Here is a 27,236-nt window from a genome sequence, read left to right on the forward strand (position 1 = left end):
GTAAATATTTATTTTTGAACAAAAAAAAAACTTATATATTTATTGTAAATAATTAACAATATTAATTAAATTAATCGATTGATTCATTCGATAATTAATAAAAAAAGGGAGTATATCGATCGATTTACAATTTATTTGTAAAAAAAAAATTTCAATTATTAACTATTACGAATATTATTATTATTGAAAACTTTTGTAGATAGACAACACAAAACACGAAAAACATTGGAAAATTGTTATTACGTCTCGAATAATATCGAAAATAAACTTACGACTGAAGTTTTGTTTTTTGATAAATGGGGTAGTAGAAAGTAAGATATTATAAGTAGAATTATTATTGATGGCCATTTTGTCTGGTAGCAGTTCTCCCGGTGAAAAAAAAGCAACGAAAACGTGTTTGTAAATCAGATAAAAAACGAAATTGTTTTTTTTAACCGATTTATTTTTTGAACCAAATATCAGGTTTAATTAGTCTAAAAATTGTACATGGTTCTCATATATCTATCTATACGTTGGACAGGGCCGAAAGTAGAGTTGAAAAGGCTCCGAGAAAAAACCAAACTCGAGGTCCCCATTCAAAAATCACTCATTATAATAATATTGTGGAAATTTTTCGTTACTTTTTTTGTCAGAGTGGTGCTATAAAGAAAAGGTGCTTTCAGAAAAATTAAATGAAGATGGCGGTCGATATAATCTCTACATATACAAGCGCTCTAGTAGGAGGCAGACTGATCAAAAAGAATTAAAATTAAACTTTGTAGATGGTAAAGCTTTTTATTAATGCCAAAAACATAAATTTTAAAAACCTTAGGCTTTTCAATTTTTAATCAAGCAACTTTATAAATAAATAATTAAAAAAATTAGACATGAGAGAAATTAAAATAGATTTGATAAACGTTTTTGTATTTTTTTATGTTCGATTAGACTCATTTGGTATTCGTTCAACTTTTACAAATTTAATGGCATGGAAATTTTTCAGAAACGTATAGAATTCGATAACGGATAATTTTGTAAATCGTTATTCAATTTTGTCTGTGATTTTTGAATTTTAGTACCATAAAAGATCTTGGTTAATCTTCTCGAATTTTGTTTGTTTTTAAAGCTATTTCAAAACATATCAAAATAAATTTCATTTTCTTAAAACAAATTAATTGAAGTAATTTTTTATTAATTACGTTTTCAATAGTATTTTGTCCATCTTTGTTCATTGATTTGTATGTCTATTTGGAGAGTTTTCTAAGAAATATAAAAAGCTCATTTATATATCGAATTTTTTTAATTCTCATATCACATAACCGTAATCCAAATCCACCGCAATCAAAATCCAAAATTCGTATTTTTACCTTTATATATACATTTTTACCTTATTTCAGTTTGAACTAGGTTTGAACCATAGCTAAAAGGTGTATTTAAAGCTTTGGACTACCCCTATGAGCATGTGAATGTCCGCCTGCCCACAGACTTATGATATAAGTCTGTGTATCTACTTGATTATAAAAACGATAGCGCCAAACAGAAGAAGCAACAAATTCAAATTCATATATATAGTAAAAGCTTGGGCAAATATACATATGAGCTATAAAATGCAACAAGGAATGAGGTTTATTCATTTCATGTTATTTTTCGAGATCTACATTTGGTTTTGTTCACATTTATATGTGTATAAATTTGTTTTCCTTATAGTTATAGAAGTGGAAATTCATGTTGGATGGGATAAGTTATGGATCTTAATTACGTCGACTTCTTAAATTTTTTTTTGTCCACTTCATACAAGAAGGAGGCGGTCTTTATTTATTTTATTTAATAAGTCTGTGGTACGGAGCCACTGTATGTCAATAAACCAATGTTATTACTTACAATGTTAAATGTCAAATATAATTTGTAATACGAATATATATTCTTAAAATTTAAAAATGGGAAGACGTAAGAGAAGAAACAATGAAGACGATGATAATGGCTTTGGGGCATGGGTAGGTTTTTATTTTAAAAATAATATATTGTTTTACTAACCTCCAAATTTCACTTCGTTAAATTCTATCCAAAAAATTTAGGAAGGAGGATATATGGGTGCAAAAAAATCCAAACTTATGGAACAATATGAAAAACAAACATCAAACGAAATTAATAATAAATTATCAGATATTTTTAAAGGTATAGCAATATTTGTAAATGGATACACGATACCTTCTTCAGAGGAATTAAAATATTTAATGGCTTTACATGGAGGTGTTTTTCATCATTATCAGAATTCTGAAACCACTCATATTATTGCATCCATATTACCAGACACAAAAGTTAAACAGTTGGGCAATAATGTTAAAATTGTGAAACCCGCTTGGATCTCAGATAGTATTGAAGCTAATAAATTATTGGGTATGTAACTACAGCCAAAATGACCCAAATTGAAATTAAATGAAATTTTGCCAATATTTACTTTCAACATATTTTGATCTAAAGAATCCATTCCCTAGAGCTGCGGCGTGACTTGTGATATACGCTGTATATTATAGGTCGAAATATATATAAATAGCACCAGTAAAGAGTTGGTGTTCCGTTAATGCCCCCTATATGTTTGTAATAAAAACTCATTCATAATTTTAAATAAAATTACATTTTGACCTCTCATAAGTATTATGTTATGCTTTTCATATCAAAAATTCCATTTTCAAATCGCTCAAATCAAATTATAATACAACTTAATTTATTCTACTTGTAAATTATTTATTTCTATTGAAAAAATATTCAAATTCTGGGTAAAGTTTTGGTTTTAAAAGATTTTCGATTCTCTAAATGAATGAAAGTAAAAACCAATATTGTTTTTCTTCTTCAGATTATAAGCCATACTTATTGTACTCAAATCAAAGTAAAACTCAACCAAAATTGAATTTACTACAACAATCAACGTCCAAGAATGATACAACAATATGCGATCAACAATATTCAGGTTTAACAGCAAACGATCCAAACTTTTTAAATGAATTTTATAATAAATCTCGATTACATTTAATATCAACGTTGGGTACAATGTTTAAAAAGAAAATCACCGATCTGCGTGAACAATCGGATTTTAATTTTACTACAGCTCGAGAAAAATTTCGACAATACGTTTTAGAAAATCCTGAAAATGAAAATCGAATTGATTTTAATAAAATTATCATGCATATCGATATGGATTGCTTTTTCGTTTCTGTGGGATTACTTACACGTCCTGAATTGAGAGGAAAACCAATTGCTGTTACACATTCAAGAGCGAAACAAGTAAATTTTAAAATGCAGATATCCTTGTCCTAATCTGATATGTTCCTGCATCCTTGGTATCATAAATTTGAAAACTTAATTTCATCTAGCGACTCCTATCACGATGATTTTCTTCACATATTCTAGCAATTATTTACTCATTTTAAAAAGTATCACCGCTAATCGGTTACTTCCGATATTTAAATTAATTTTTAAAACATGTGCGAACCTCTCTGTTAGTGTAACGTTAGCGAGTCCCCTTGAGGTTGGCTATTGGCAGGGAGCATTTTAGGCGGAGGGAGCAGAGCTATATTTTATTGTGCTAAAAAGTAGAAAACAATTATTTCTATGAGTCACTCATACATGACTATTTGTTTGTAAAAGCCGGCTTTCAATTAAAAATATCAGGATGATTCGAAGCGCAATAAAAGCTTGTAATATCGCCGCGATCTTGTCGCTTTATGAAAACTGATCTTAAAAAAAATAAAGACAAATAGATATGAAAAAAGGATTTGGTCATTTTTAGGATTCTGAAGGTGCAGTTCAAGCAAATAATTCAATGTCTGAAGTAGCATCATGTAGCTATGAGGCACGAGCTATGGGTGTTAAGAATGGAATGTTTTTGGGGACAGCGTTTACAATCTGCCCAAATTTGCAAACAATTCCATATGATTTTAATGAATACACTCGTATTTCAAATATACTCTATGATACCGTTACCAGGTAATTAAAATTTTACGATACATCTAAGAAATTTTCTAACGCTGTGATTTAATCTTACCAAAATCTTTCACCATTATTGATAACTGGGAATTTCAACCCTGCCAACTGGCGATAATAATTAAAACAGGAGTGGATCCGTTTTCAGTATTTCTAATTTAAACTACCAGATGGCAGTACTTGACTTACCATTATTAAAGATCAATTTAAATATTCAAATTCGAATTAGATAAAACCGCGCCAACTGGCGATAATAATTCTTACTAATTCAAACAGGAAGTAAACCCGTTTTCAGTAGTTCCAATTTAAAGTTTAAACTATCATTTATCAATAGCTAAAATAATCAAATTGTGATGATTAGTAACTCGAGTTAATCTCAAAAATAGTAGAGGTCAAACTATCGCAATTTTGTTGCTTCATAAAACTTTTTACCTTGTTTTATAATTTTGTTTCAAAAATGTTTAAAGCTACACTTTAGAAGTGGAAGCTGTAAGTTGCGATGAAATGTACGTCGATATCACAGAATTACTAAACGATACTGGTGGATCTGTTGAACAATGGGCGACCTACATACGTACAGAAATACGAGAGAAAACAAAATGTCCATGTTCTACCGGATTTGGTAGTAATCGTTTACAAGCACGTTTAGCAACACGTTCTGCAAAACCTGACGGTCAATACATTTTAGAACCAGATTATGTTGAAACCTACATGCAAAATATTAAAATTTCTGATTTACCAGGTAAGAGATAAAAGGATATAATAATAAATTTTTGTTGATTCCTAGTTGGGGCTGAAGTTTTTCTAATTTGACCCGTTTTATTTGGTTAGGTGTTGGACATGCCCATTCGAATCAATTAAAAGAAATGAGTGTGACAACATGTAAAGATTTACAAGAAATTAGTTTAGGACAATTACAAAGTAAATTTGGTGAAAAAACTGGAAAATATTTTTACGATTCATGTCGTGGTATTGATGACAAAAAATTAATGCTGGAACATGAACGAAAATCAATATCGGCTGAAATAAATTATGGAATACGATTTCAAACAAATAAAGATGCTATCAAATTTTTTGATCAATTGTGCACGGAAGTTCATTCACGCCTTATTAACATTCATAAAAAAGGCAAATGTATTTCTTTAAAGTTAATGGTACGTTCTAGCATTAATAAAATTAGTTCGAATTAAGTTTAAGCCTTTAAATTTTAAAGAGACTTTATGTTGCGACAAATTTGATCTCCTTTGTTTTAAAAGGGTTTCTGGTGTCCAATAGTATTTTAATCTGATTGGAGATTTGCTGATCCGAAGGTATCTTTTGAAAAAGAGAGGGTTTTCGCATTCATTTTTTATGACAAAATATGCAGAAATTATTTCCTCAAATTGATTTACGCTTTTTATTGAGCAGTCAGATATTTGGCCAGTAAGTCTCCGTGATTTGTTTCTCGGTCTTCGTTCAGAAATCTTTTCTCGTATATAGTGAAGTAATTGCTCCCATTTGGGCTCGATTCCTTAACCTTTCATTTTTTCTGATCTAAGATTGGTAGCAAGACTTGCAGTTTATTTTGTAAACCCTTAACTTTAAGTAACTATCTGTTATTTTATTAGTCGATTTAAAGCAAATTCTTCTTCTATTTTTCCACTATAGGTTCGTGCAAAAGATGCTCCAGTGCAATCAACAAAATTTTTAGGACATGGTATTTGTGAGAATGTTACCAGATCATCAACGCTACCAAATGCAACAGATGATTTAAATATAATTAAAAGGTATTTTCTCTCTCCAATATAACACATATATTAAAAATTTAAAGAAACCCGCGACACAAATTACGTCTGATCGATGTAGCTCTTAAACGGATGAACCGATTTTTGTTTGTTTGAAAGGTAATTTTATCCAGAGTGTTCTTAGCTAAGTTTCAAGAAAATCTGCTCAGTCGTTTGAAGATCATCACCTATTTTATAGTTTTTATCGGATACGGAACCTTAAACTCGAACTTGAAACATAGCTAAGAACACTTTCGATCAAATTAACTTTCAAATAAACAAGAACAAATAATCAAAATAGCTTCATTCATTTTGTAGCTACGATGCCACAAGCAGATACGCAGATACGTTAAACTTATAACATTCCTCTTTGTTAGTCGAGGGTTAAAAAATTAAAACATTTTGATGTATTGTAAAACCTTAACATTTTCAGGGAAATTTTATCAATTTGGAAAAAATTAAATATACCACCATACGAATTACGCGGAGTTGGAATACATATTTCACGTTTAGAAAAATTATCTAGTCAAAAACCAGCATTACCAAATCAATTAGCAAAATTTTTAAATAACCCAACGTCAGCAAACGTTACCACACCGGCAACGAAACAAATAGAAAAATATTCTGAGATAGCTAAATCGGAAAATTTAACAGTAGAAAAAAATTTTCCTCGAAAAGGAAAGAAAAAGGTAAGTCTATTAATGGAAACGAAACATCGTACTCGGGCAGTAAAGAAAGTTATTAAATAAGAAACGCTAACGCTTGTGGTTTTTCCAATCTTTGCTGAATCTGTTGTAATTTATAAAAAAAATAATTAAGGATAGACTTTTTAGATACTGATATCTCGCCTTTTTTGAGAATACATAAATTAAATTGCTCTATTTCTCAACTCCGGGTGGAAAATGTCAACTTTCGCCCCACTGTAAAAATTTATAATATACTATTTTCTGTTGAAAGTTCAGGTAATGCAGCTGCGCCTATGTTTGATCTGTTAACCAAGTATTATTCGATTTCTAAGACTTCTCCATTCATTTAGAGCATATAAAATCCGGTCACTGATTATTCTAGATATACAGACTAATATTTAACGGAATTTTAGGTGGAAACAAATGAAATATCAAAATATTTACAAAATAATAGACCAATAACATCGAATAACAAAGTAGAAATCGACGAAGACTTTTTAAATAATTTACCTGAAGACATTCGACAAGAAATTATCAAAGAATATAAATTGAAAGATCAAAGTAGAAAAGAAAATATTTTAAATAAAAACTCGATAAAATCTATCGATAAGAATAATTTGAATCAGATTTCAATAGAATTTAACGATGTGAATAATGAAATTGATCAAGAATTTTTGGATAATTTACCCGAAGATATTCGTTTGGAAGTGATTCGTCAAAGTAAAAAAGAAACCACTATAAATAAAGACTCGGTAAATTCGACTCATAAGAATAATTCAATTAAAAACTCAATAAAATTTACTGATAAGAACATATTGAATAAAAACTCGATCGAATCCAACGAAATGAGTAATGAAATTGACCAAGAAGTTTTGAATAATTTACCCGAAGATATTCGTTTAGAAGTAATGCATCAGAGCAAAAAAGAAAACATTGTTAATACAAAGAATACCGATAAGAATAATTTATTTAAAAATTCAAACAAAATTTTTGATAAGAACAATTTGAATAAAATCTCGATCGAATCCAATGAAATGAGTAATGAAATTGATCAAGAAGTTTTAAATAATTTACCCGAAGATATTCGTTTAGAAGTAATGCATCAGAGTAAAAAAGAAAACATAAATAATACAAATTCGGTAAAATCTATTATTGCGAACAATTTAAATCGAAATTCAATAAAATCGATCGAAAAAAACAATTTCAATCGAAACTCTGTGAAAACTAACGTATCAAATAATGAAATAGATCAAGAAGTTTTAAATAATTTACCCGATGATATTCGTTTGGAAGTAATGCGCACATATAATTTAAAAATACCAGAATCGAAATCTTCGGTTGTTCAGAAACAAAACAATAATACAAAAACATTACAATCGAACGAAAATGATAAACAAAAAACAAAAACCAATACGAAACCTTCAATTCGAGAACATAACTCAGAATCATCAAATAACAGAAATAAAACTAAAAAGGAAACTACTACAAATACTTTTGAATCAATGGATTGGAAAGATGTTAAAATGTTAATTAATGATTGGGTTTCGCTGGAATTAACACCGAAATCATTCGATATCGATATGGTATTGAAATATGTTTGTCAGTTGGTTTATAAAAGAAAAATTGAAATTTTATATGAATTTGTTAAATATTTTTATAGGTTGGTAGAATTTTAAAAAGTTTCTTTTAAGAGTGTTATAAACGTTTTTCAACTCATTGTCTTCACAGACTTTTTATCTATATTTTGTTTTCCAGGTTAATAATAGTAAATAAAAGAAATTGTGACTGGCATCGTGCATATCGAACAATAATCGATGGAATTCAAAAGTCAATGTTAGATCAATATAAAGCAAAATTAGCATCATGTAAATTAATTGCATGCGAAAATTGTACATAAAGACATTTTTTATTTATTTTGTTATATTTTTTTTAATAATATTCTCCATCTCCTAGGATCGTTTTTTACCTTCATTCAATATTTTACTTACATATTATAAAGTCCGAATTTAGAAATTTTCCGCCCCTAAGCAGTTGATTTTTGGATGGTAGTCATTGATAAATCTGACTCTATAGTTAACAAAGTGAGTGCGTTTAATCGTTCTGCAAACAGTTTTGATTTCAAGTAGTTTTTCACTCGACGCTGTTTTATTCGAAGTTAGATATCGAAAAATTATGGTTTCAGAATTCATAATCAAAATTAGAAATACATAAAAATAAATCTAATTTTTTTTTCAACTTACCGTGCTTGTACATCCTAAAGGATTTTTAATGAAAATTTTAAACTTCCAATATAAATAAATAAGAGTCATCCAACGAAAAAGCTTTTACAAATCCTTATTTTTCTTTAATAGTTCAGTATTTTAAGAAATTTTTCACCCTTAAGCTGTTTAAAAAATTAGCGCCGCCTGTAATAAAAATGAATCAAGATCCTTTTTTTAAGTTCTTTAGTTTCAAGTTATTTATTTCTTAGAACCTGTAAAATCGCGTTATAGTTGTTCGGGGCAGTTCTCTGTTTTGAACTTCAGTGTTCAAATTGTTTAAAAACGAAAAATTGCTGTAGAATTTTCGCCTCTTTTGGAGAGTTCATACATTTGAATAACTGTAAAAAGTCAATATCAACGGATTGTAATTTTTTGCATACTTACCTACACAATTAATTTTATGTTTGTTTAAAAACATCCACGCGCGTGCCTCTTTGTAACTTCGTGCCTGCACGCTTTGCCTTTTGGATAATCCGCCTCCGGGTGAGAAGAACAAGAAGGGTAAACGGAAATAATAAACCTTTGTGTAATCTATTTACAACAAATTTTTTGTTTGTTTTGTCGATAACAATTTATTATTTTACGAAAATTAATAAAGATAAATAATAGGTATTAATATTTAGGCCAAAAAAATGCGCATGAATTAAATTTTTTATTTAAAACATGTTTTTATATCTATATATTTATATATATATATATTATTTTTTTCAAAGCACAATTATCTTTAATGTACTCTAAATTGTCTCGTTCGTTGACAATATATCGTCCATTCGTCCACTTTATTAGCCGCCTCATAAAATAACATTCGCGTATTCGTACGCGTACCATTCTTAATGAAATGTAACAAATGTTTCTAATGTTTTTGGAATTTGATTTTTATATGGAATTTTATATTTCGTAACAGTACTAGCAGCTAAACATTTTAATGTGATATAATTTACTAAATTTATATTACTATTTGAATTTGCTACGATTGCTTTACGTGGTATGTTACCCAAACGATTCGGCATATCAATATGTCCACCATTATCCAATAATAATTGTATTAACTGGAAAAAAACATTTTTTTAATCAAAATTTTAAAAACTAAATGTAAAAACTTCTACATTAGTTTACGAAGATTAGAAAAAGATGAACTCGATTCAGAAGAAGTAGTGTTAGTGCGCTTTGCGAAATAAAAAAATTGTAAATTAGTAATCGTTTACAAAAAAGTCTTTTAAAGTTGAAGTCATGAAATTTTTTAGGTATAAAATATGTGCAATTTATCAGGTCCTTGAGGCGTCAAGATTCCAATCGAGGATAGTCTATGAATGTTTCGAGGAACTGAATCGCCTGACAATGATAACATAGACTGATCTGGGATTCAGTGACACGAGAGGAGTCGTCTCAAATGAACTATTAACCTGAGCCTGTCATTCCCATAGCAAGATGCTCCGTTATTTATCGAATCAAGGAATGGCTACGACAAGCCCATATTAATTATTGGGACTTTGCGCAGGGCCGCAGCTAGGGTATTAAACTAGATTCGCTTGATACGTAATAGAGCACAGTTAAGAAGAAAGGTAGGACTCTAGATAGGACACTGTCAATTGAAATACTACCTTCATAACATAGGGATCTCTGATGATCCCACTTGTAGGGCATACAGTGAGGACAATCAAACCTTCATACATGTTATTTGCGCATGCAAAAATCTGCAGAGCTTCAGGTTCGTAATGCTTGGGTCCGAAACCCTGAATTCATCAATCCTGAATGGGAGCAGTAGGTTTTCTTCATCTACTTAAAATAGCATCTATTATCCGGGTATTTGCCAAATTGTTCGCAAGGAGGGGACATAGAAGATCTCTTGGTCTATGTTCTCGGCTCCCATTTGCAATACCACTCTTATGTTTTATTATTATTTTGTGTAATTTAAAAACAAACAAAATGAGTCACTGTTGAACTTAAAGTGAAAAACGTGACAAATAAAATTAGAAAACCATCGTATTCACCAAATTTTGGACACAATTCATTTCCTTTCGTTTTTAAAACTAAAATTATCAAATCGTGGACTCGGCTTTAAATCAATCAAGTTCATAAAACAAATTTCGTCAAAGGAGCTGAAACTATACCAGGAAACGTCTATAAAAAGTATAAAAAATACTAGAGAACTTTTTCAACAAATGTCGAGTATCTCTAAAAATGTTTGTAGTGTAGGCTGTCGTTGAATGGATCTTCAAAAATAGAATAAAGCTCTTCCAACCTTTGTCCTCTTTAGACGAATATTGTCAGATATAAGCCCGCGTAGTTTTGTATAATTGCCTACTTTTGAAATTTAATCTTTAATTAGTAATCGGAAATCGAATTGCCGAACTTGGTTGGCCATTGAGAGATATTTCACCGTAGAAAATTCACGAATTCAAAGTAGAAAGATCTAATTATAAAACCGATATAAAACTTACTGCACTATCGAAGTTATATTGAAGTGTTGCAATATGTAATGGAGTTGATTTCGATTCATTAACAGCATTTACAGCTGCACCACATTCCAATAATAATTTAATCACTTTTAATTTCGGGAAAACTTCCTGTGAAGTAAATAATATATTCTACATTCACATTTTTTTTTTCAAAATCATACTTGAAAGTTTATTATAAATACTTACTAAAATCTCATCGGGGAAGTAACTTGATTTAATTGTATTTAATTTGGAAACACATAAATGTAATAATGTGTCATCTGTTGAGGCACTACGTGGATTCTTTTTAACTAAATCGGTTACTAACTCTTTCATACGTTGTACTTGTTCTGGCGTGTTAGCTGTTTCCATCATTAAATAAATTAAATGTGTTACACATTTTAAAATACGATCAAAACCTTCCATTTGTCGTTTCGATACCGGCCGAATTTCTAATAATTTTCGAGCACCTGAAACACATAATCTAATTAAATTATAAATCTAATTTTATTTATATTTATATAAACAAATATATCGAATCCTATAACGCAATGTTCGATTAACGTTCACTTTTATATATTTTATTAAGATACACCCCCATCTCAATCAACGTCATTGAGTTTTGACCGCTGATGAAAAAATGGATACCGGAATTTAAATAGATTCCAAACGGTTGGGGTACAATTTTTCGATCTAAACCATCCTGACAGTTGACGGTCGGTAGTAAATATATTGGAGGTTACTACTGACCATATTTTAAAGCCTTATCGCTGCAAAACTGTACGGTCTACTCCGTCATTCGAAAGAGAGTATTTTTAAGTTTCGTTCGTATCATTGCAGGTTTGCTAGGGATTCACTGCTTTGTCGTGAATGACTAACTGGCGGATCAACGCACAGCCTAACCCACTAATCGTAGAGCCCTGAAACTTGGAGGGTGTGTTCAGTCAATCATCTTATATATTATTTCGCTAGCGTGTTTTCTGTGACTCATTTCATTCCTCATTTTAAAGCTTATCATGCTGGCTAATGACGAAAAATAGACTCAAGTTATAAAAATGTGCCGCTTAGGCAAAAACAGGACACAGAAATAATATTAAGATTTAATTTTGTTCATTATGTAATTTGTATATCATATATGTAATAAAATTGCCTATAAGTAACAAAAAAAGCAAACTATTATTGATATTTTGTATCATTTATATATTATTTCTTTAGCCTGTTTTTAGCATTGGGTACTGCATTTCGGAATTTCGCAAGGGGCAAGCTAGTTTGTAGGAAAAGCATGCTTTCAAATTGACTAAAAAGCTTGTTTAACAGGTGGGAAAAGAAATTAAATTTACTGTTCTCTGGAAACAGTTCCATGTTCTTCGAAACAATTTTTTATAAATAAAAGCGCTTTATCTTCTCTCCCAAAGAGCATAGGATAGAGGAGAAGCAGCCCATATGAGCTAATGTAAAATCGTAGTATACGAGTTTCAGCGCCTCTACCGAGTCAGGCTTTCAAACTTAATAGTTAATAGTCACCCCCGCAAAGTAGTTAAACTTAATAGCCATACCCGCAAAGGCCTACAAACTTAATAGTTGATCGCCTCAGACTCCAGATGTCACTTATAATTATACTTCTGCTTCTTGTCTATCCTATAGTCTTTGTTCTCTCCTTCATCGGCTTCATCCGCCGATGATTTGACCCTTAATTACGTAGAGATTGAAGGATTGTGATTTTATGCGCACTAACAAGAGCGCAGAGTATTTAAAACTTTTAATAAAATTTAAATATACATTCTTGAAAGACCTGACTAAGTTTGTAGCCTACGGAAAAATAGACAAAGGAAGAGAAAACAAGGACAACTGTACCTGTAATATCATTGGTTAATAATAAAAATGTCTCAACAATATCATCAAAACGTTGATCAACATTTTCATATTCCTGTAATTTTTTCTCATTTAAATCAACCATTAAACGAACTAACGCTTGTGCAGTAAAACATGTATCACCGGATAATATACAATCGTCTTTTTCTACACGTATTTCTAATGCACGTCGCCATAGATCAACACAACGTTGATAACGTAATGCTTCAGCATACGCTGCACCACGAAACATTAATCTAAAAACAAAATTCGAATTAATTCGATCAGATAAAGAAATTTTTGGTTTTTTCACAATTCAATCGTAGGCGTTTCAAAGATCTTATATCGCTTCCAAGGATATCTATTTGCAAAATTGATGCGGCTATTACAGGACATTGGCTAAACGGCAGAAGCTGTCACACTGGGAAGGAGAAAGAAACCATCGTATCTTCTCTGTCACTGACACACTTTCTTAGAATACCTCTCCCACTTGAATTCCGTTGACGTCAAAATATTCTTATAGTCTAAGTCTATACCCCCCCTACCCCCAAGATTAGCCGCTTTAACCTAACTTAATCTCACAAATTTAATTTTGTTGCCTAGTCTAAAAATATATCCCGTTTTCCAGGATATTTATTTGTTCTATTTATAAGTTAAAATCATTTCAACCACTAATTTATTATCACTACTCACCGAAAAAGGCCATCTTTATGATAGCATCCAAGAATTCGCTCACAAATCAATAAACTTTGTATTCGCATTGAATCTAAATCTGTTTCCACTTCACGTAAATCCGCAACCGATTCAAATTCTTTCTGATGTCGAAAAGCAGCCCGTGTTGGTATTACAGGTCTTTTGGGTAACAACTTCTCTTCTGGATGATTTTCACGTATTTCTGCAGCATAATTCCAATGCCATAATGCACTAAATATGTCATTGTACTCATCTAAGTAAGTGGAACCCATTAACTCGTAGGCATTTGCTAATTTCTCATACGAATAGTCAATTGTCGTTACTAAATATTCAAATATACGATTAGCACCTTTCAAGCATGCTAATTGTAATGCATCATCATTGACACGAGCTTTTGCATGACAATCAGCACCATATTTGATTAATAGTATTGTTGTTTCTAGTCTAAAAATAAAAATCAAATTTTATGAAAATTTACAATTACTGATACACCCTCACAGATAATAGGGTAGTTTAGCTATTGATAAATAGTAAGTAACCTGGTAGTCTAAACTGGAGTTTATCTTATTTGAATTTGAATATTTTTATTGGCCTTTAAAAAGGGTAAGTACAAGTACTGCCATCTGGTAATCAAAGTTGAACTACTAATAACGGGTCCACCTCTTATTTTAATAAGTACGAATTATTATCGCCCGACAGTGGGGTTGCCAATTCCAGTTATTAATAAACCCACTTTTCTTAAAAATTGTATACCCAAGCGTTACTGTTTCAAAAATGGAAAATTTTTAATTTGCTCGGCAAGCTTAAAATTGACGATTATTAATTGAGGACGTTAGTTTTGGTTATATTGCCTGACCACGAGGGGCATACTTAGGCCATATGGCCCATTGACATATCATCTTTCCGTTGATAATCCGCGTATTATCAGCTCCTCAATTAATTTGAGAAGCTGAGTTAACCTCAGTAGATCTCATATTCAAATAAGAAAATAATTTAATGCAAATTTTTGTTCGATACTCGAACAAACAGGATTTGGGTAATCCGATATCTTAAAATTTTTAAGGTGTCGGTGGACACCTCGCTTTGTTGATTGATGGTAAAAAAGAGATTATTTGAACACCGTCCTTAATTAAAAAAAAATTAAAATTTATGATCGTTCTGGAACGCTTTTTCAGAGAGATTACGATATCCTTAAGCTATGCCCATCGAATCATTGGACATTCTGTATATGATAATTGTGTTCACTTACTGATCCACGGGTTGGACATGCCTTTAATGGGGTCGAGTTAGCACGGGCATGCGGGTTTTTCGGCTTTTTGGTTAATCCTGTTATTGCTTTCATAAACTGATCCACGAGCTTACTATGCCATTCATGGAGCAGCGTTCATTCATTGATCCAAGGGTTAGCTATGTCTTTAATTGGGTAGAGTTAATGATACATGAATTATTGGTTTCCAAGGGAACATACTAATTCAAAATCAAGGCGAAAATTGATACCCTTTATTACCGCTTTATTATACTATATTTAACAATATTCCATCGTAAAATCGTGGTGCCACGAATATCTTAATTATGCCACACTTTCAAATACTACACGATCTGTTTAGGACCCTAAATTTGTTTAGACAATAATGCGTAGTATGACTTACTTACCTATGCTCTTGTATAGCATAATGTAATGCTGTTTTATTTTGTATATCTCGTGCATTTACATCGGCACCATTCTCCAATAGAAATTCACATAAATGCGCACTCTGTACAGAATTTATTAAACACGTACCCCCATTATAATTCGCTTTGTTTACATCAGCGCCATTCTCAACTAAATAGTATACAACATCTAAATTTGTCATGAAACATGCTGATCGTACTGGTGTTGAGCCTGTATCAGATACAGCATTTATTTGAGCACCGTGTGCGATTAATACACGTAACACGGGTAAACGACCAGACACTGACGCACACCATAATGGTGTCACACAATGGACGGACCTAGATTTAAAAACAAAATACATACATCAAAATAAGTTCTAGCATAGATGAATATGAGTTAATTAAAAATCCATAATTAAATAATTTAATAACTTTTTTAAGGTGCGTAAAATGGGGGGGTATTTTACTTTTGTGATGTGATTTTTTTGATTGACTTATTATGAAAATAAAATCTGATAAGACATTTCTTTTTAAAATTGGTGTTGAGCATAATAAAAGTTTTAAAGCTTAAGGAAGCTTTATCTTAAGGAAATCGTCGTTTTGAACAGTAAAATTCATAATAAATCCAAAAATTTTGAAGTGTTTAATAATTCTCATGTAGAATCACCTTACGAATGTTAAAAACTTAGAAACACCTAATCCTTCATTTTGTCGCAATGCGATTCCTTAAAAAATTGGAGAGAAGGTTGGTGATACAGAAATGAAAGAGTTGTGAGTGGCCTTAGAGTAAACCCAATTTGGGTGCTTCATCCAAAATTATAACGAGTGGTAATAATATTGGAGAAATGCAAAGAAAAATAACAGTATTTTGTTATTTTTTAGTTACTTTTGGCTTTAGCAGCTTCATCGGTTTTCCTCTGTATTTATCACCTTTTTTGGGCGCCACTTGAATAAGTTCTTTTCATTTTCAAACTGCAGGTTTTATTGCACTCGAGAAGGTATAAATCACTTATAAATTTTAGAAGTTCCAGCGTGGTGACTACTATAAAACCTACTTTTCGACAGAATTTAAGCAATTGTTTTCCACAGACTAAGAATAGAGCTCACTATTATATTTCAAAGTACCAGAAATTTTGACCATTTGAAATAATTAATTCAAAAGTTTGTCATTTTGACGAAAATTGATCAAAATTGGGAACTTAGGCATTAATTGTTTCGCGTTCTAAACAATCAAAATTTCTGAAACTTTCAGATTTAATAGTAAGCCCTAGTCTGTGAAAAAAAATTGGTTAAATTCTGTCGACAAGTAGGTTTTACGATAGTCACCACGCTGGAACTACCAAAATTATGGTGACCCAATGTCAAAAATACGGAATTACGAGTGCTATAAAGTGTTTAAGGTCGGGAAATCAATTAAAACAGTCAGAGTTGAGAAACAAAACAACTCGTGAATTTTATCATTTGTGTATCAGCAATTGCAATTGAATCCAGAGCGATAATGTGTCAAATACTATCGATTGACCTCCATTCGAAACTTAAATTTTCTCTACATGGTACCCGAATTGTGTACTGTAAACAAGGAGCCCAAAGCTACAACGGAAGATGCCAAAAAGTCTGTTAAAGAAATTTTAGTAGTTTTCAAAGATTTAACATGTTATTTCTATGTTTTATTCACTTTAACCTTTTCAACCATTTTAAAAACCCATTTAGTCTTAAATATCTAAATCAAAAAGCTACGAACAACATTGCTCTGCTGCAAATAAGAACAAGTTGAACTTAAACTCTTGAATCATTCCTAGGGTCGTATCTATAAGCGTGATAAGAGAATATTAATAAAATAGCCACAATAGAATTGATAAAATTGTATTTACCTATCATCGGGTACTTCATACAATCCCCGTTGTTCAACATCTGCATTACACACTTCAATTAAATACTCAACGACTTCCACTTGGCCCCGTTTACATGCAATAAATAATGGGGCACAACCATCTTTTAAACGTGACACAATTTCACGTCGTACGAAAATTGGAAATCGTTCTAAGCGTATACGTAAATTATTCGATAGTGTTGCACCCGGTGCACCATATTTACATTCTTCAATTAAATCAGCAAAACAGATATCTTTTCGACTTAACATGTCAGTTTTATTATGATGTGTTAATGACATTTTTTTCGACATTTTTGAGTCTCGATTACTTCCAATGATTGCTTTGTTCAATTTAATTATATTTTTGTATTGATCAAATTTATATCTTAAATGATTGCTTTTTTCTTGACATTTGACACTGCTTGCATTGTATTTAAATGTTTTTTGACTTTTTGATTTGTTTAATTATATTTATTTTACGTTTGAGTAATCATTTAAAATGATTAATAATATATTATACTAAAATGACACTTTAAAAATATGTGTTTAAATTTATGTATGCCTTCTTTATCTGACACATTCTCAGTTATGCGCATATTTTTATTGTTTTTTGTTTTTGGTCTCTTTTGTAATTTAATTTGTTTGTTTTTTTAACAGTTGGTATTTCTTTCGTTTAAAGTACAGAGCGGTTTCAAACGATTGATTGATTATATTAAAAATTTTAAAAGGAAGATAAACCATGGTGTAGGATAATTAGTTTTACCGATATATTCTCTGTTTATTAGTTGCGCATTTAGGCTTGATGCACGGTTCGATATGCCGCCCTTTTTGCTTTGTGAGGGAGTGATTATAATTACTTTTTTTTTTCTCGTATCCTAATCCTAATATTCTATAATCAGTTTCCAAAGGAGTGATTATTGAAATTAAAAATCTAAATTCAAATATTATATTCAATTTTTATAGATAAAATTTTGTTAAATTAAATATAAATTATAAACTTATAATTTATATAACTCAGTATATAAGGTAATTTTGACCCAAAAAGTACAAAAATCCGGTTTATTTGATGACTGGCCGAATAGTTTTTTAGATACGGACTAAAATCGATCCAAACATTGCGATATCTCAGACACTCTGGATCCAATCATTAAAGTAACCTGATTTTTATACTTTTTGGATCAAAATTACCCCATCCACCGAGTTTTATCAAATTCCAAAACAAATTTTTTTTTGCGTTTTTCTCGATTTTTTCAAAGGGTACCTACCCCTTAAAAAAATTGCAAAAAATCGAAAAATTTTTTTTATCTCCAATTTCGAATAAACTCAGTATATTAGGTAATTTTGACCCCAAAAGTACAAAAATCGGGTGCATTTGTTGACTGGTCGAATAGTTTTTGAGATACGGACTAAAATCGATCCAAACATTGCGATATCTCAGAACTCTGTATTGTAACTTATTATAGTTAGTGCTCGCTTACGTTACTTAATTAAGGAACGTGTGTACAAAATTTCATGCTCCTAAATCAGGCGGTTTCGGCTGTTCGTTGATCGATCAGTCAGCTTCCATTCTTATATATATAGATTTACTAGCTATCTAGTCCCAGGCCTTATTCTTGACCATAATAAGATATTTCTCATTGTGATGAATTTCACCCTCCTCAGTGTTGGATTTAGGCTTAGGCACATGAGGCAATTGCTTGGGCGGCAAAATTTTCGAAAAGTCGAAATTTTAAAATCAAAATAACTCAGGTAAACCTAATTTTTTAAATAAGATTTATTGAATATCGAATATAATGATTTGAATTTACTTTTTAATTTACCCCAGTGTTAATTTTTTATTAGATCATTAGGCTTTTATCAAATTATAATCTGGTTGAGTTCAAATTGGTGAAATATAGAAATAATGTTCTTAAAAATACGTGCGATAACTTGTTGGATTCGGAATGACGTCTAGAAAAATAAGCATCAATAAATAAGCTTCATTAGCATTTTCATATTTATATAATAGCGTGATTTCCTTTGAGTCTTAGAAATGAGATAACTACTTACTCGGAGTAACCTATGACCGTCCCTATAGAAGGTAATAAATGCAAATAAAGGTCAAAATATAAAAATAACGTAAAATATTTATTTAACGAATAAATAAATTGATGAACAGATATAATTAACTATTACATAAGCATATACTTTTGTTTAATTTAACAACAACAATATTTGAAATTAATTTAAAACCAATATGTCATTTTCATAGCACCATCTGAGTCCCGTTGCGTATCCATCACACTTTGTTGACGCATTAAACGATTTAACGATCTTCTACGTTTCATTGAGTCCAATGGTGTAGTCTCTTCATTATTATCATTTCTCATACTAACCGTACTCATTTCTACATCATTTTCAATGTCTGTTTCTTGGTACGGTGAAGATGTCGATACTTCTGGTCTAAAATCATTTCCATCGTTAATATAAATTTTTGTTTACAAAAGTTAAAAATTGCTTCCTTACTTTAAAGGCACACAGCGTACACAGTCATTCCATGTCCAATCAGCACCAAATTTTTCCCCCTCCTCTACAGTTTGGGGTAGGCGGTAATGTAATGTTTCTGGTAAGCGCAGACATGACAAACCACCAATTACTGATATTGTACCCATAATTACTAAAGGCATTTTCAAATTTTCTGAGCCCTAAATGATAAAAAAAATTTTATTTGAGCTATAGTTAAGGCTACACGGATCGTAACGTCGATAATTTAATCATAGACTTACTAAATATGTGATGAATGGAATTAATATTAAACCAAAACCACCCACATAAGCAGATAATCCAATACCAATACCACGCACTTGTGTTGGATACAATTCACCAGAAAATGGATATATTATCAAAAATGAAGCTGATATCGCTGATTTTGATAACAAAAATAATACTAATGTAGCTACTACTGCATCTAAAACAATTAAATATGTTTTAAAAAACCGATTAATTATAATCTATAGTATTTAGGACAATTTCAGTCTTTCGAATCATCTTTTCTAATAAACATGTTTAGTGCATTCATTTTCTAATGGCCCGGCCAACTGTGAAAAATGTACCATTACCTTATTACTCTTAAAAATGTACTCTCATTTTTTATCACGCGACAAAATAAGTGTCTGTGGAAGGCATTAAAATGATTTTCGGTTTCTAAATTTTCCCAAGTAACATAAAACGTATGTCTTATTTCAAACTTACCGTCTGGAAGTAAGACAGTGATTGTACAAAGTATTCCACTTGAAATCATGCTAATCGCTAGTGGCCATCGTCGGCCCCAATGATCCATAACTAGCCAGCATAATAGATAACTAGGTATTTCCACTGCAGATGATAATAAAAAACTTAAATATTGATTACTACCAAGTGCCGGTCCGTAATAACTTAAACCCACATATACCATTTCACTTGCAAACCAATTAAGTGTAATTAAGCATGTTTTTAAGCGCATATTGGGCGTTCTAAATAAAGATCCAATACCTGAAAAATATATTATTGTATAAAACCAAATTTTGATAGGAAAAAATCCACTTTTAGCCAAAATTAACTTCGAAGTTTTCTAAAAGTCATATTTACCCCGGATACAATAAAAACAGCGGTTATGTCCAGTATGTACTAAGAAATTTCAAATTTCACATTCAACGAAATACAGTAGAGTCTTGATAACTCAAACCTCGTTAAGTCGTAATCCTCAGTTAGTCGAAAAAAAGTGCCATTCCCTTCCTTTTAAAACAAGCACATCTATTAATGTGACACTGATTGATTCACATCAGGCTTACAACTATATTTTTGGAATCCTTAGCCCAGAATTCTAAAATTTGATCGCCATTGCTTTTATCTGAGTACTGCAACTCTTGAGAAATACAAACAATATTGGTCTTTGCCTTCGCCATATTCACAGTGTATAGATTTCAGTGCCAACTGTGACAGGAAATGGAACTAGATTTAAAAGACTAGGCTAGGCAAGTAAATACACGTTATTGATCTAAGTCATTTACCAAGCTATTTAGTTCTATGACTTAATATCGCTCAGGCCGCTAGTTGAACGGCGCCGTTTAGTAAATATGGTAGACTGTTCATTGAACGGCTAATAAAGTTAATTGACTGCGACAAATACACTTTTCAAAATAACCGTAGTTTTAAATTGTTTTTAGGGCAAAGAGAAAAATGCTTAAAACTTACCAGGGCCATTTTTTAATCTTGCCTCCTCACTTAATGTACGATGTAACATCATACGTTGTTTCAATTTTTGACGAAATGCTGGTGGTAATTCTTTATTATTCACTTTTGCTAAATTCTCTAATATTTTTAACGCTTCTTCTAGACGACCTTTTGCTAATAACCATCGTGGTGATTCTGGTAAAAAGAACCAATATATAAAGTATAATAGAAATGGTGTAGATGTCACTAATGATAGTGCGACCCAATTTCGTACTAGATAAGTGACCCCAGCTAACAGCATTAAGCCACATGTGTAGAATAAACAGGTTAAGACCGTGACAAAAGAACGATAATTTGGACCAACTAATTCTAATGCTAAAATATAAAAATTACAGAATTAGAAACTGTCGTTTCTCTTATATATAAGAACACTTCAATTGACCTTTCAATTGCGGATCCAGAGAGTTCCAATAGGAGCAATTGCGATATTATTACGATTAGGCGATATCCTAAAAATGACCCAACCGCAGTCGTAAATGTAATTTTATAAAGTACATTTCTTAAAAAATAGCCAAAAAAGTAGACAAATTTTTTTTCCCTAATTCTAGAGTAATTTGGACCCAGAAAATACAAAAAACGGGTCTGTTTGGTGATTGGATGAATAATTTCTGAGAAGAGAAGATATAGACTAAAATCCTATTCAAGACATGATATTGTAGAGCAAATTTAGTCGATATCTCGGAAACTCGTCCTTTAATAACAAAATGAGCCAGATTTTCGTATTTCACCAGTATCATAATACATAACTGTTCTGGATCCGCAATTGTACTTTTACACTTACAAATAATAAATGGTATCTGATAGACAGCTGGAATAGTTAATCCAACAATTATTCGACTTGATGCCCAGCACCAAAAATTTGGGGATAGTGCTGTTAAACAATTACCAAATATCAAAGTTGCCAAACAAGAAAAAAATGATATGCGGCGCCCCAATCGATCATTTAATACGCCAAAGAAATATACACCGACTGGTCCACCTACATTTAAGGCGGCTAATCCAATTGTTGGGTAAATAGCTCGATCGCATACTAAATTAAACTAAAAATCAGTTTTTAAATTATTATAGATGTAGTTATCAAAGGCTAATCGAAATTGAACTTTATGGTTTAGAAGTTACATACGAAATTAATATTTTCTTTGTTTTTAACGTCTTACTCATAGAAACTACACAAGGAGACCGAACTCGAACAGGAGAATTAACAAAATATGTCAACGTAATGATAGAAAATATTTGTACTACTAGTGTCGCTAGTGTTCTTTTTGCACCGAAGTGCATTTATGTAGTATTTCGTAATTATGTTCGTATTTATTTCTGCACTTCTGTGCAAAAGAAAATTTGCACTTCTTTGCAAAAGATACACTAGCGACGCTAGTGTTACAAATAATTTTTGCCATTACATTGACAAATTTTGTCAATGCTTTATTTCGGTTTCCTTGTGTTCTCCATGATTATAAAACAGGTAAAAACCTCATTACATAATTTTCTCAAGTTCTAAATCTTCAAGAAGTTCAATTTGGATCAAGCTTCATGTAAATAGTACCTACATACATCAACAACTATGGACGATTCAATATCAGTTAAATCATATTCCCAACCATTTGTACATGGTTCTGTTGGCCATGTTGGATTTGGTACAATATCCTCAATATTTGTTTGTTCTAATATTTCTGTCCAATTTATGGCATAACGTATACATTTATGCCATTGTGTTTTATTAAAATTAATCTAAAACAAAGTCCAAAATATGACAAGCTTTTCATTTTTGGCTGTTTTATATTTAGATAATTTAGAAATCAGTATTAATCTCCGTGAAAATGGCACCCCCAAATAGCACGCTTGAATTTTAAATTATGAGAAAATTAAAATTTACTTCAGCACCCCCAAATTCGAATTTTTACAAAGTGTAAATGCCATTCGTTGGGTCAAAATAATGCTTTGAATAAGTAAAATTTTACTCCAGGAATCTCAAATTTATTTATTTACGAATATTACCACTTTTTGAACTGCTTCAAAAGATATTTACATTACACACGCATAAGTCATAAAAATGGCCTTTGACTTTTCTGATGCTTTTCTGTGACAGCTTGAATATGTGGGGCAAGAACATATATATAAGGGCGTAAAACTCACTTTCAGTTGATTGAAAACAAAAGACAGTCTGAAGCGCGAAAAAATCAAAAAATTGTATCACGTAATTTATAGATAGCCTCTAATAGTAGCTTGTCATTCATTCAAAGATGCAAAAACCTCAGTATTTTAACAAAATTCAAATTCTATGAGATTTTTAAAATTATCTTTTTTTTTGTCATCAACTGTACATACTTGTTCATCAGGTGTAATATTATAAAAATCATTCGTAATTGGTGGAATTGATAAATATCGTCGATACTCTGGTGAAATAATGGTATTATTATATAATTCTGGTATTAAACACCAATAATCTCTTGGTACATCAGTCATAAACAATTGATTGAATGCACAAAATCCGCATGGTAAGCATGATGGTAAACATATACACCATATTAAAATTTTTTGATAACGTCCAAATTCACCAATTTGTGGTAGTAAGTCATCCAAATCTAATGCTTCCTACAAATACATATTTAATATTCAACCATGAAAAATTATTTCCATTACAACTAAAGAACATATTTAAAAATTTTGTTTTTATTACAGGCTAAAGGCCGAAGGTCAGGCCAAAGGCCGTATGATAGGCCAAATGCCGAAGGTCAGACCAAAAGCCGAAAGCCAGGCCGAGAACACAGTTATTCCAAAGTTTTAAGTTTTCACTTCCGTAGATAGAACTCTTTTATCGAAAGTTTATCAAGTTTTATAAAATTTAATAGATACTTCTCATTTCTATGCAACTATAATGTACCGCAGCGAAGCGTGGCAGGGTACAGATAGGACTTTTGCTCTAAAATTAAGGTTTCGCACCAAAATAATAAAATCGACGAAATTGTGGACAAAAGGAGGATAAGTGACGACATATGAAGTGAAGGTTATAACACAATAATATTTGCATTTAAAATTAAAGTTAGCCAGCAAAGCGGGTAGTTCACAGCTAGTAAACAATAAATTGTTTATTAAATAAAGTTGACTAAAAATTAGTAATTAGACAATTTGAATTACGTATATTTGAGCGTTCCTCAAATAATCGAAAAACTATTATACATGAATAACATATACGTAATATAAGTTGCCTAATTATTAATTTTTTAAGTCAACTTTTACATGGACTGCTTCATTTAATCAACAATCTATTGTTTATTAACAAATAGAAACATTTTCGCGACTAACTCATAGTTTACGAATAATATTTGACATCTAAGAATCACATTCCACTAGGTTTTAGCAAAAAGTGAACGGTTAATTTCATTATCATTAATCTGTTACACCTTTGACTATACTATTAAACGTACATTAAGAATATGCAAATATTTTAAACAATTCAATCAAGGAAAAAACGATTTGGATTGCGAATCATATGCCCACAATTACCAATTACCAAACATATTCAATTATTAACAAAAAATGATATTTCATTGTTACTGCAAAGAGAACCTACTTTTTCGATAAGAACCTTTGGCGCCAAAAGAACAATTTCTACCATGGTAAGAAATGCAATTATTTGATATAAATACATACTTGATTATCAGTGCCTTCATCATCATTTTTATCCATAATTAACATTAGTTTTAAACTAATTAATTAACAATAATTGATATTAAATGCTCTAATTATTATTGAAAACATTTTTACAGTGATGATCTGATGATCACAGGTGTACATTACTGAGTTAACGAATATTATTGATGAGTTTGATTATACGGAAGCCATAAAAATGGCTTACCTCAGTCATATTTAAAATTATATATTCAATTTCTTAAAATATCACCTATTTATTTTATTTAACATAGAGCAATCACTAGCAAGAATGAGTCTTCTATGCGTAAACTTTTCATTCTTTAAAATAGTTTTTGAGGTACGTTTTGAAAAAAGATGTAAATGATTCCAAAAAGGTCATTATCTTAAAGGGCATAAACCGTTAGAAATAGAATAAAAAATGTTTCTTATAAAAAAATAAAAACTTTTGTTTCAAACATTTTTTCGTAAACATCACTGTTATTATCCCAGAGGGCGCAGATAAGGTCAAAAATTTGGTGTCCATTTTCTCCAAAACTATACAAGATAGCGATTTATACTATACAACTAGTGATTTTGTGAATCTTCGAAAATCAAATAAATGGCTCCCGAAAGGTTGCCATAATTGTGCCGGTTTTATAAACTCTTTTAACTTAGAAAAAAATAATGCAAGCACTAACATTCAACACTTTCTATACATGGTATTTCAACAATTAACTCAGTCAATTGTTTATTTTCACTAGTTTCAATTCATAAAAACAACAAAATTATAATAAGATTATCACCTGGTTGATTAAGCAGATTGATTCAAAATCAGGCCCGTGCGCAAGGGAGGGATTTTGGATCTGTGCACATTAAGTTTGAATTAACAATATAGTCCTGTAAATGCGCCCATTTATGAGAAGCATTTCCACTATGAATCAGATATCCATCCATATTTTGAGCTCGGTACATTCTTTGCCTTTGTCTTTGAGTCAAGTACTTGAAACAGAAAACCTAGATCTAGGCAAGGCTATCGAACTAGCTGATGCTGCGGAACATATTTTGATTGAAAGAAGAGGAAACGTTGGAGAAGAATTCAGGAAATATTTTAAGGCCATGAGCAATATCTGCGATGAATAACGACATAGAAGTGCGGAAGCCAAGGTTCGAGTCATAACAGACTCAACGTTCGAATATAACGACTGATACAGTTGAAGGTTGACTGTTCATTTGAAGACTTTTTGAACTAGAATACTCAATTTTGCACGATGATTCCCGTGACACCTGAATCGACGAAGTTAAAAAACTCACTCGAAGCACTCATTTCCAATAAAGATGCGTTTCTGATAAATGCCTCGCGTTCTGCCAATGGCTGAGAACGGCTAAACGGTTTAGTCTTCGCTCGATATACATCGCGGTGTAGAGGTCGATGCAGACGCAGACTTAACTGATCGAAAAACAGTGACTGAATATCAAATTTTGACCTAATTTAATGTTCTCTTACTCGAAAAAATAATTTCTTGTTTATATTGACTCTATGACCTAAAAGTTTGAATCCCTCCCTTGGATAATTCCTACGCACGAGCCTGTTCAAAGTTCATTCACCTATCGAAAATACAATATCAATTCTCTCCGCTGTGGTTCACCGTTTGTGGAATTACTCTATTAGTTTCTAATAGCTAAATGTATACATACCTGTATATATTTTCCTTGGAATCATCAATATATTTCCATTTGATACGGTATTAATTTAAAATTTTTCATCAGTGATCTGTAATTTAATTAAATTTTATTATAAAATATAATCAATTAAATATGAACAACTAATAACATGAAAATTAGTACCTTCAAATAAAAAAATTATTCACTGTAAAATAAATAAAATTAATATATACACAAATTTTATTTGGAAATCAAAAGTGTTCTTTTAGGATAAAAATGGGTTCTTACAACCCAAATAAATATGAAAAAAATAAATAAATACACAATTTTCTATTTGAATATTTTATTTTATTTGAATAAATTCGAAACTTGATCATTTTAATCAATAATTATAAATTAATCAAGTTTTTTTTATTTTATTTTGTAATATTTATAATAATGATAATTTAATTAATCAATTAATAATAATGAATAAAACATAATAGTTGAAAATTGAAGAAAATTGTTGTATTATATATCTC

General features: G+C 30.9%; 3 protein-coding genes across 6 annotated transcripts; 1 reads left to right on the plus strand and 2 right to left on the minus strand.

Moving 5' to 3' along the window:
- The first annotated feature begins 1,883 nt into the window (after window positions 1-1,883).
- Window positions 1,884-8,303, plus strand: LOC123294027 (DNA repair protein Rev1). Its single transcript, XM_044875095.1, is given in 10 exon segments — window positions 1,884-1,970; window positions 2,052-2,373; window positions 2,831-3,284; window positions 3,727-3,960; window positions 4,425-4,699; window positions 4,789-5,111; window positions 5,605-5,723; window positions 6,154-6,409; window positions 6,820-8,066; window positions 8,162-8,303. Coding segments are annotated over 10 exon segments (3,429 nt in total). The 5' UTR covers window positions 1,884-1,913.
- Window positions 8,304-9,238: 935 nt separating this feature from the next.
- Window positions 9,239-17,611, minus strand: LOC123300300 (protein fem-1 homolog CG6966). Of its 3 annotated transcripts, none has more exons than XM_044882859.1 (7): window positions 17,174-17,611; window positions 15,303-15,641; window positions 13,650-14,093; window positions 12,960-13,213; window positions 11,313-11,575; window positions 11,109-11,255; window positions 9,239-9,716 (listed from the first exon to the last, which is right to left on the minus strand). In XM_044882859.1, the coding sequence occupies exons 1-7, from the start codon at window positions 17,482-17,484 to the stop codon at window positions 9,498-9,500; spliced, it is 1,977 nt and encodes a 658-aa protein (XP_044738794.1). In that variant the 5' UTR covers window positions 17,485-17,611; the 3' UTR covers window positions 9,239-9,497. The 3 variants fall into 3 exon arrangements, with proteins under 3 accessions (XP_044738794.1, XP_044738809.1, XP_044738801.1); XM_044882874.1 differs by having other exon boundaries at window positions 11,109-11,230; window positions 11,309-11,575; XM_044882866.1 differs by having other exon boundaries at window positions 9,240-9,716; window positions 11,109-11,234; window positions 17,174-17,610.
- A 1,720-nt stretch (window positions 17,612-19,331) lies between these two features.
- LOC123302721 (carcinine transporter) lies at window positions 19,332-26,795 on the minus strand. 2 transcript variants are annotated; one of them, XM_044885788.1, is made up of 9 exons: window positions 26,749-26,795; window positions 23,749-24,015; window positions 22,975-23,151; window positions 22,205-22,463; window positions 21,385-21,738; window positions 20,404-20,682; window positions 19,938-20,119; window positions 19,678-19,856; window positions 19,332-19,614 (listed from the first exon to the last, which is right to left on the minus strand). In XM_044885788.1, exons 2-9 carry the CDS (start codon window positions 23,884-23,886, stop codon window positions 19,398-19,400), a joined length of 1,785 nt encoding a protein of 594 aa, XP_044741723.1. In that variant the 5' UTR covers window positions 23,887-24,015; window positions 26,749-26,795; the 3' UTR covers window positions 19,332-19,397. The 2 variants fall into 2 exon arrangements, with proteins under 2 accessions (XP_044741723.1, XP_044741732.1); XM_044885797.1 differs by lacking the exons at window positions 23,749-24,015; window positions 26,749-26,795 and having other exon boundaries at window positions 22,971-23,019.
- Between the last annotated feature and the right edge of the window lie 441 nt (window positions 26,796-27,236).

Source organism: Chrysoperla carnea, chromosome 1, assembly GCF_905475395.1.
Source record: "Chrysoperla carnea chromosome 1, inChrCarn1.1, whole genome shotgun sequence".
In the NCBI taxonomy this organism is placed as follows: domain Eukaryota; kingdom Metazoa; phylum Arthropoda; class Insecta; order Neuroptera; family Chrysopidae; genus Chrysoperla; species Chrysoperla carnea.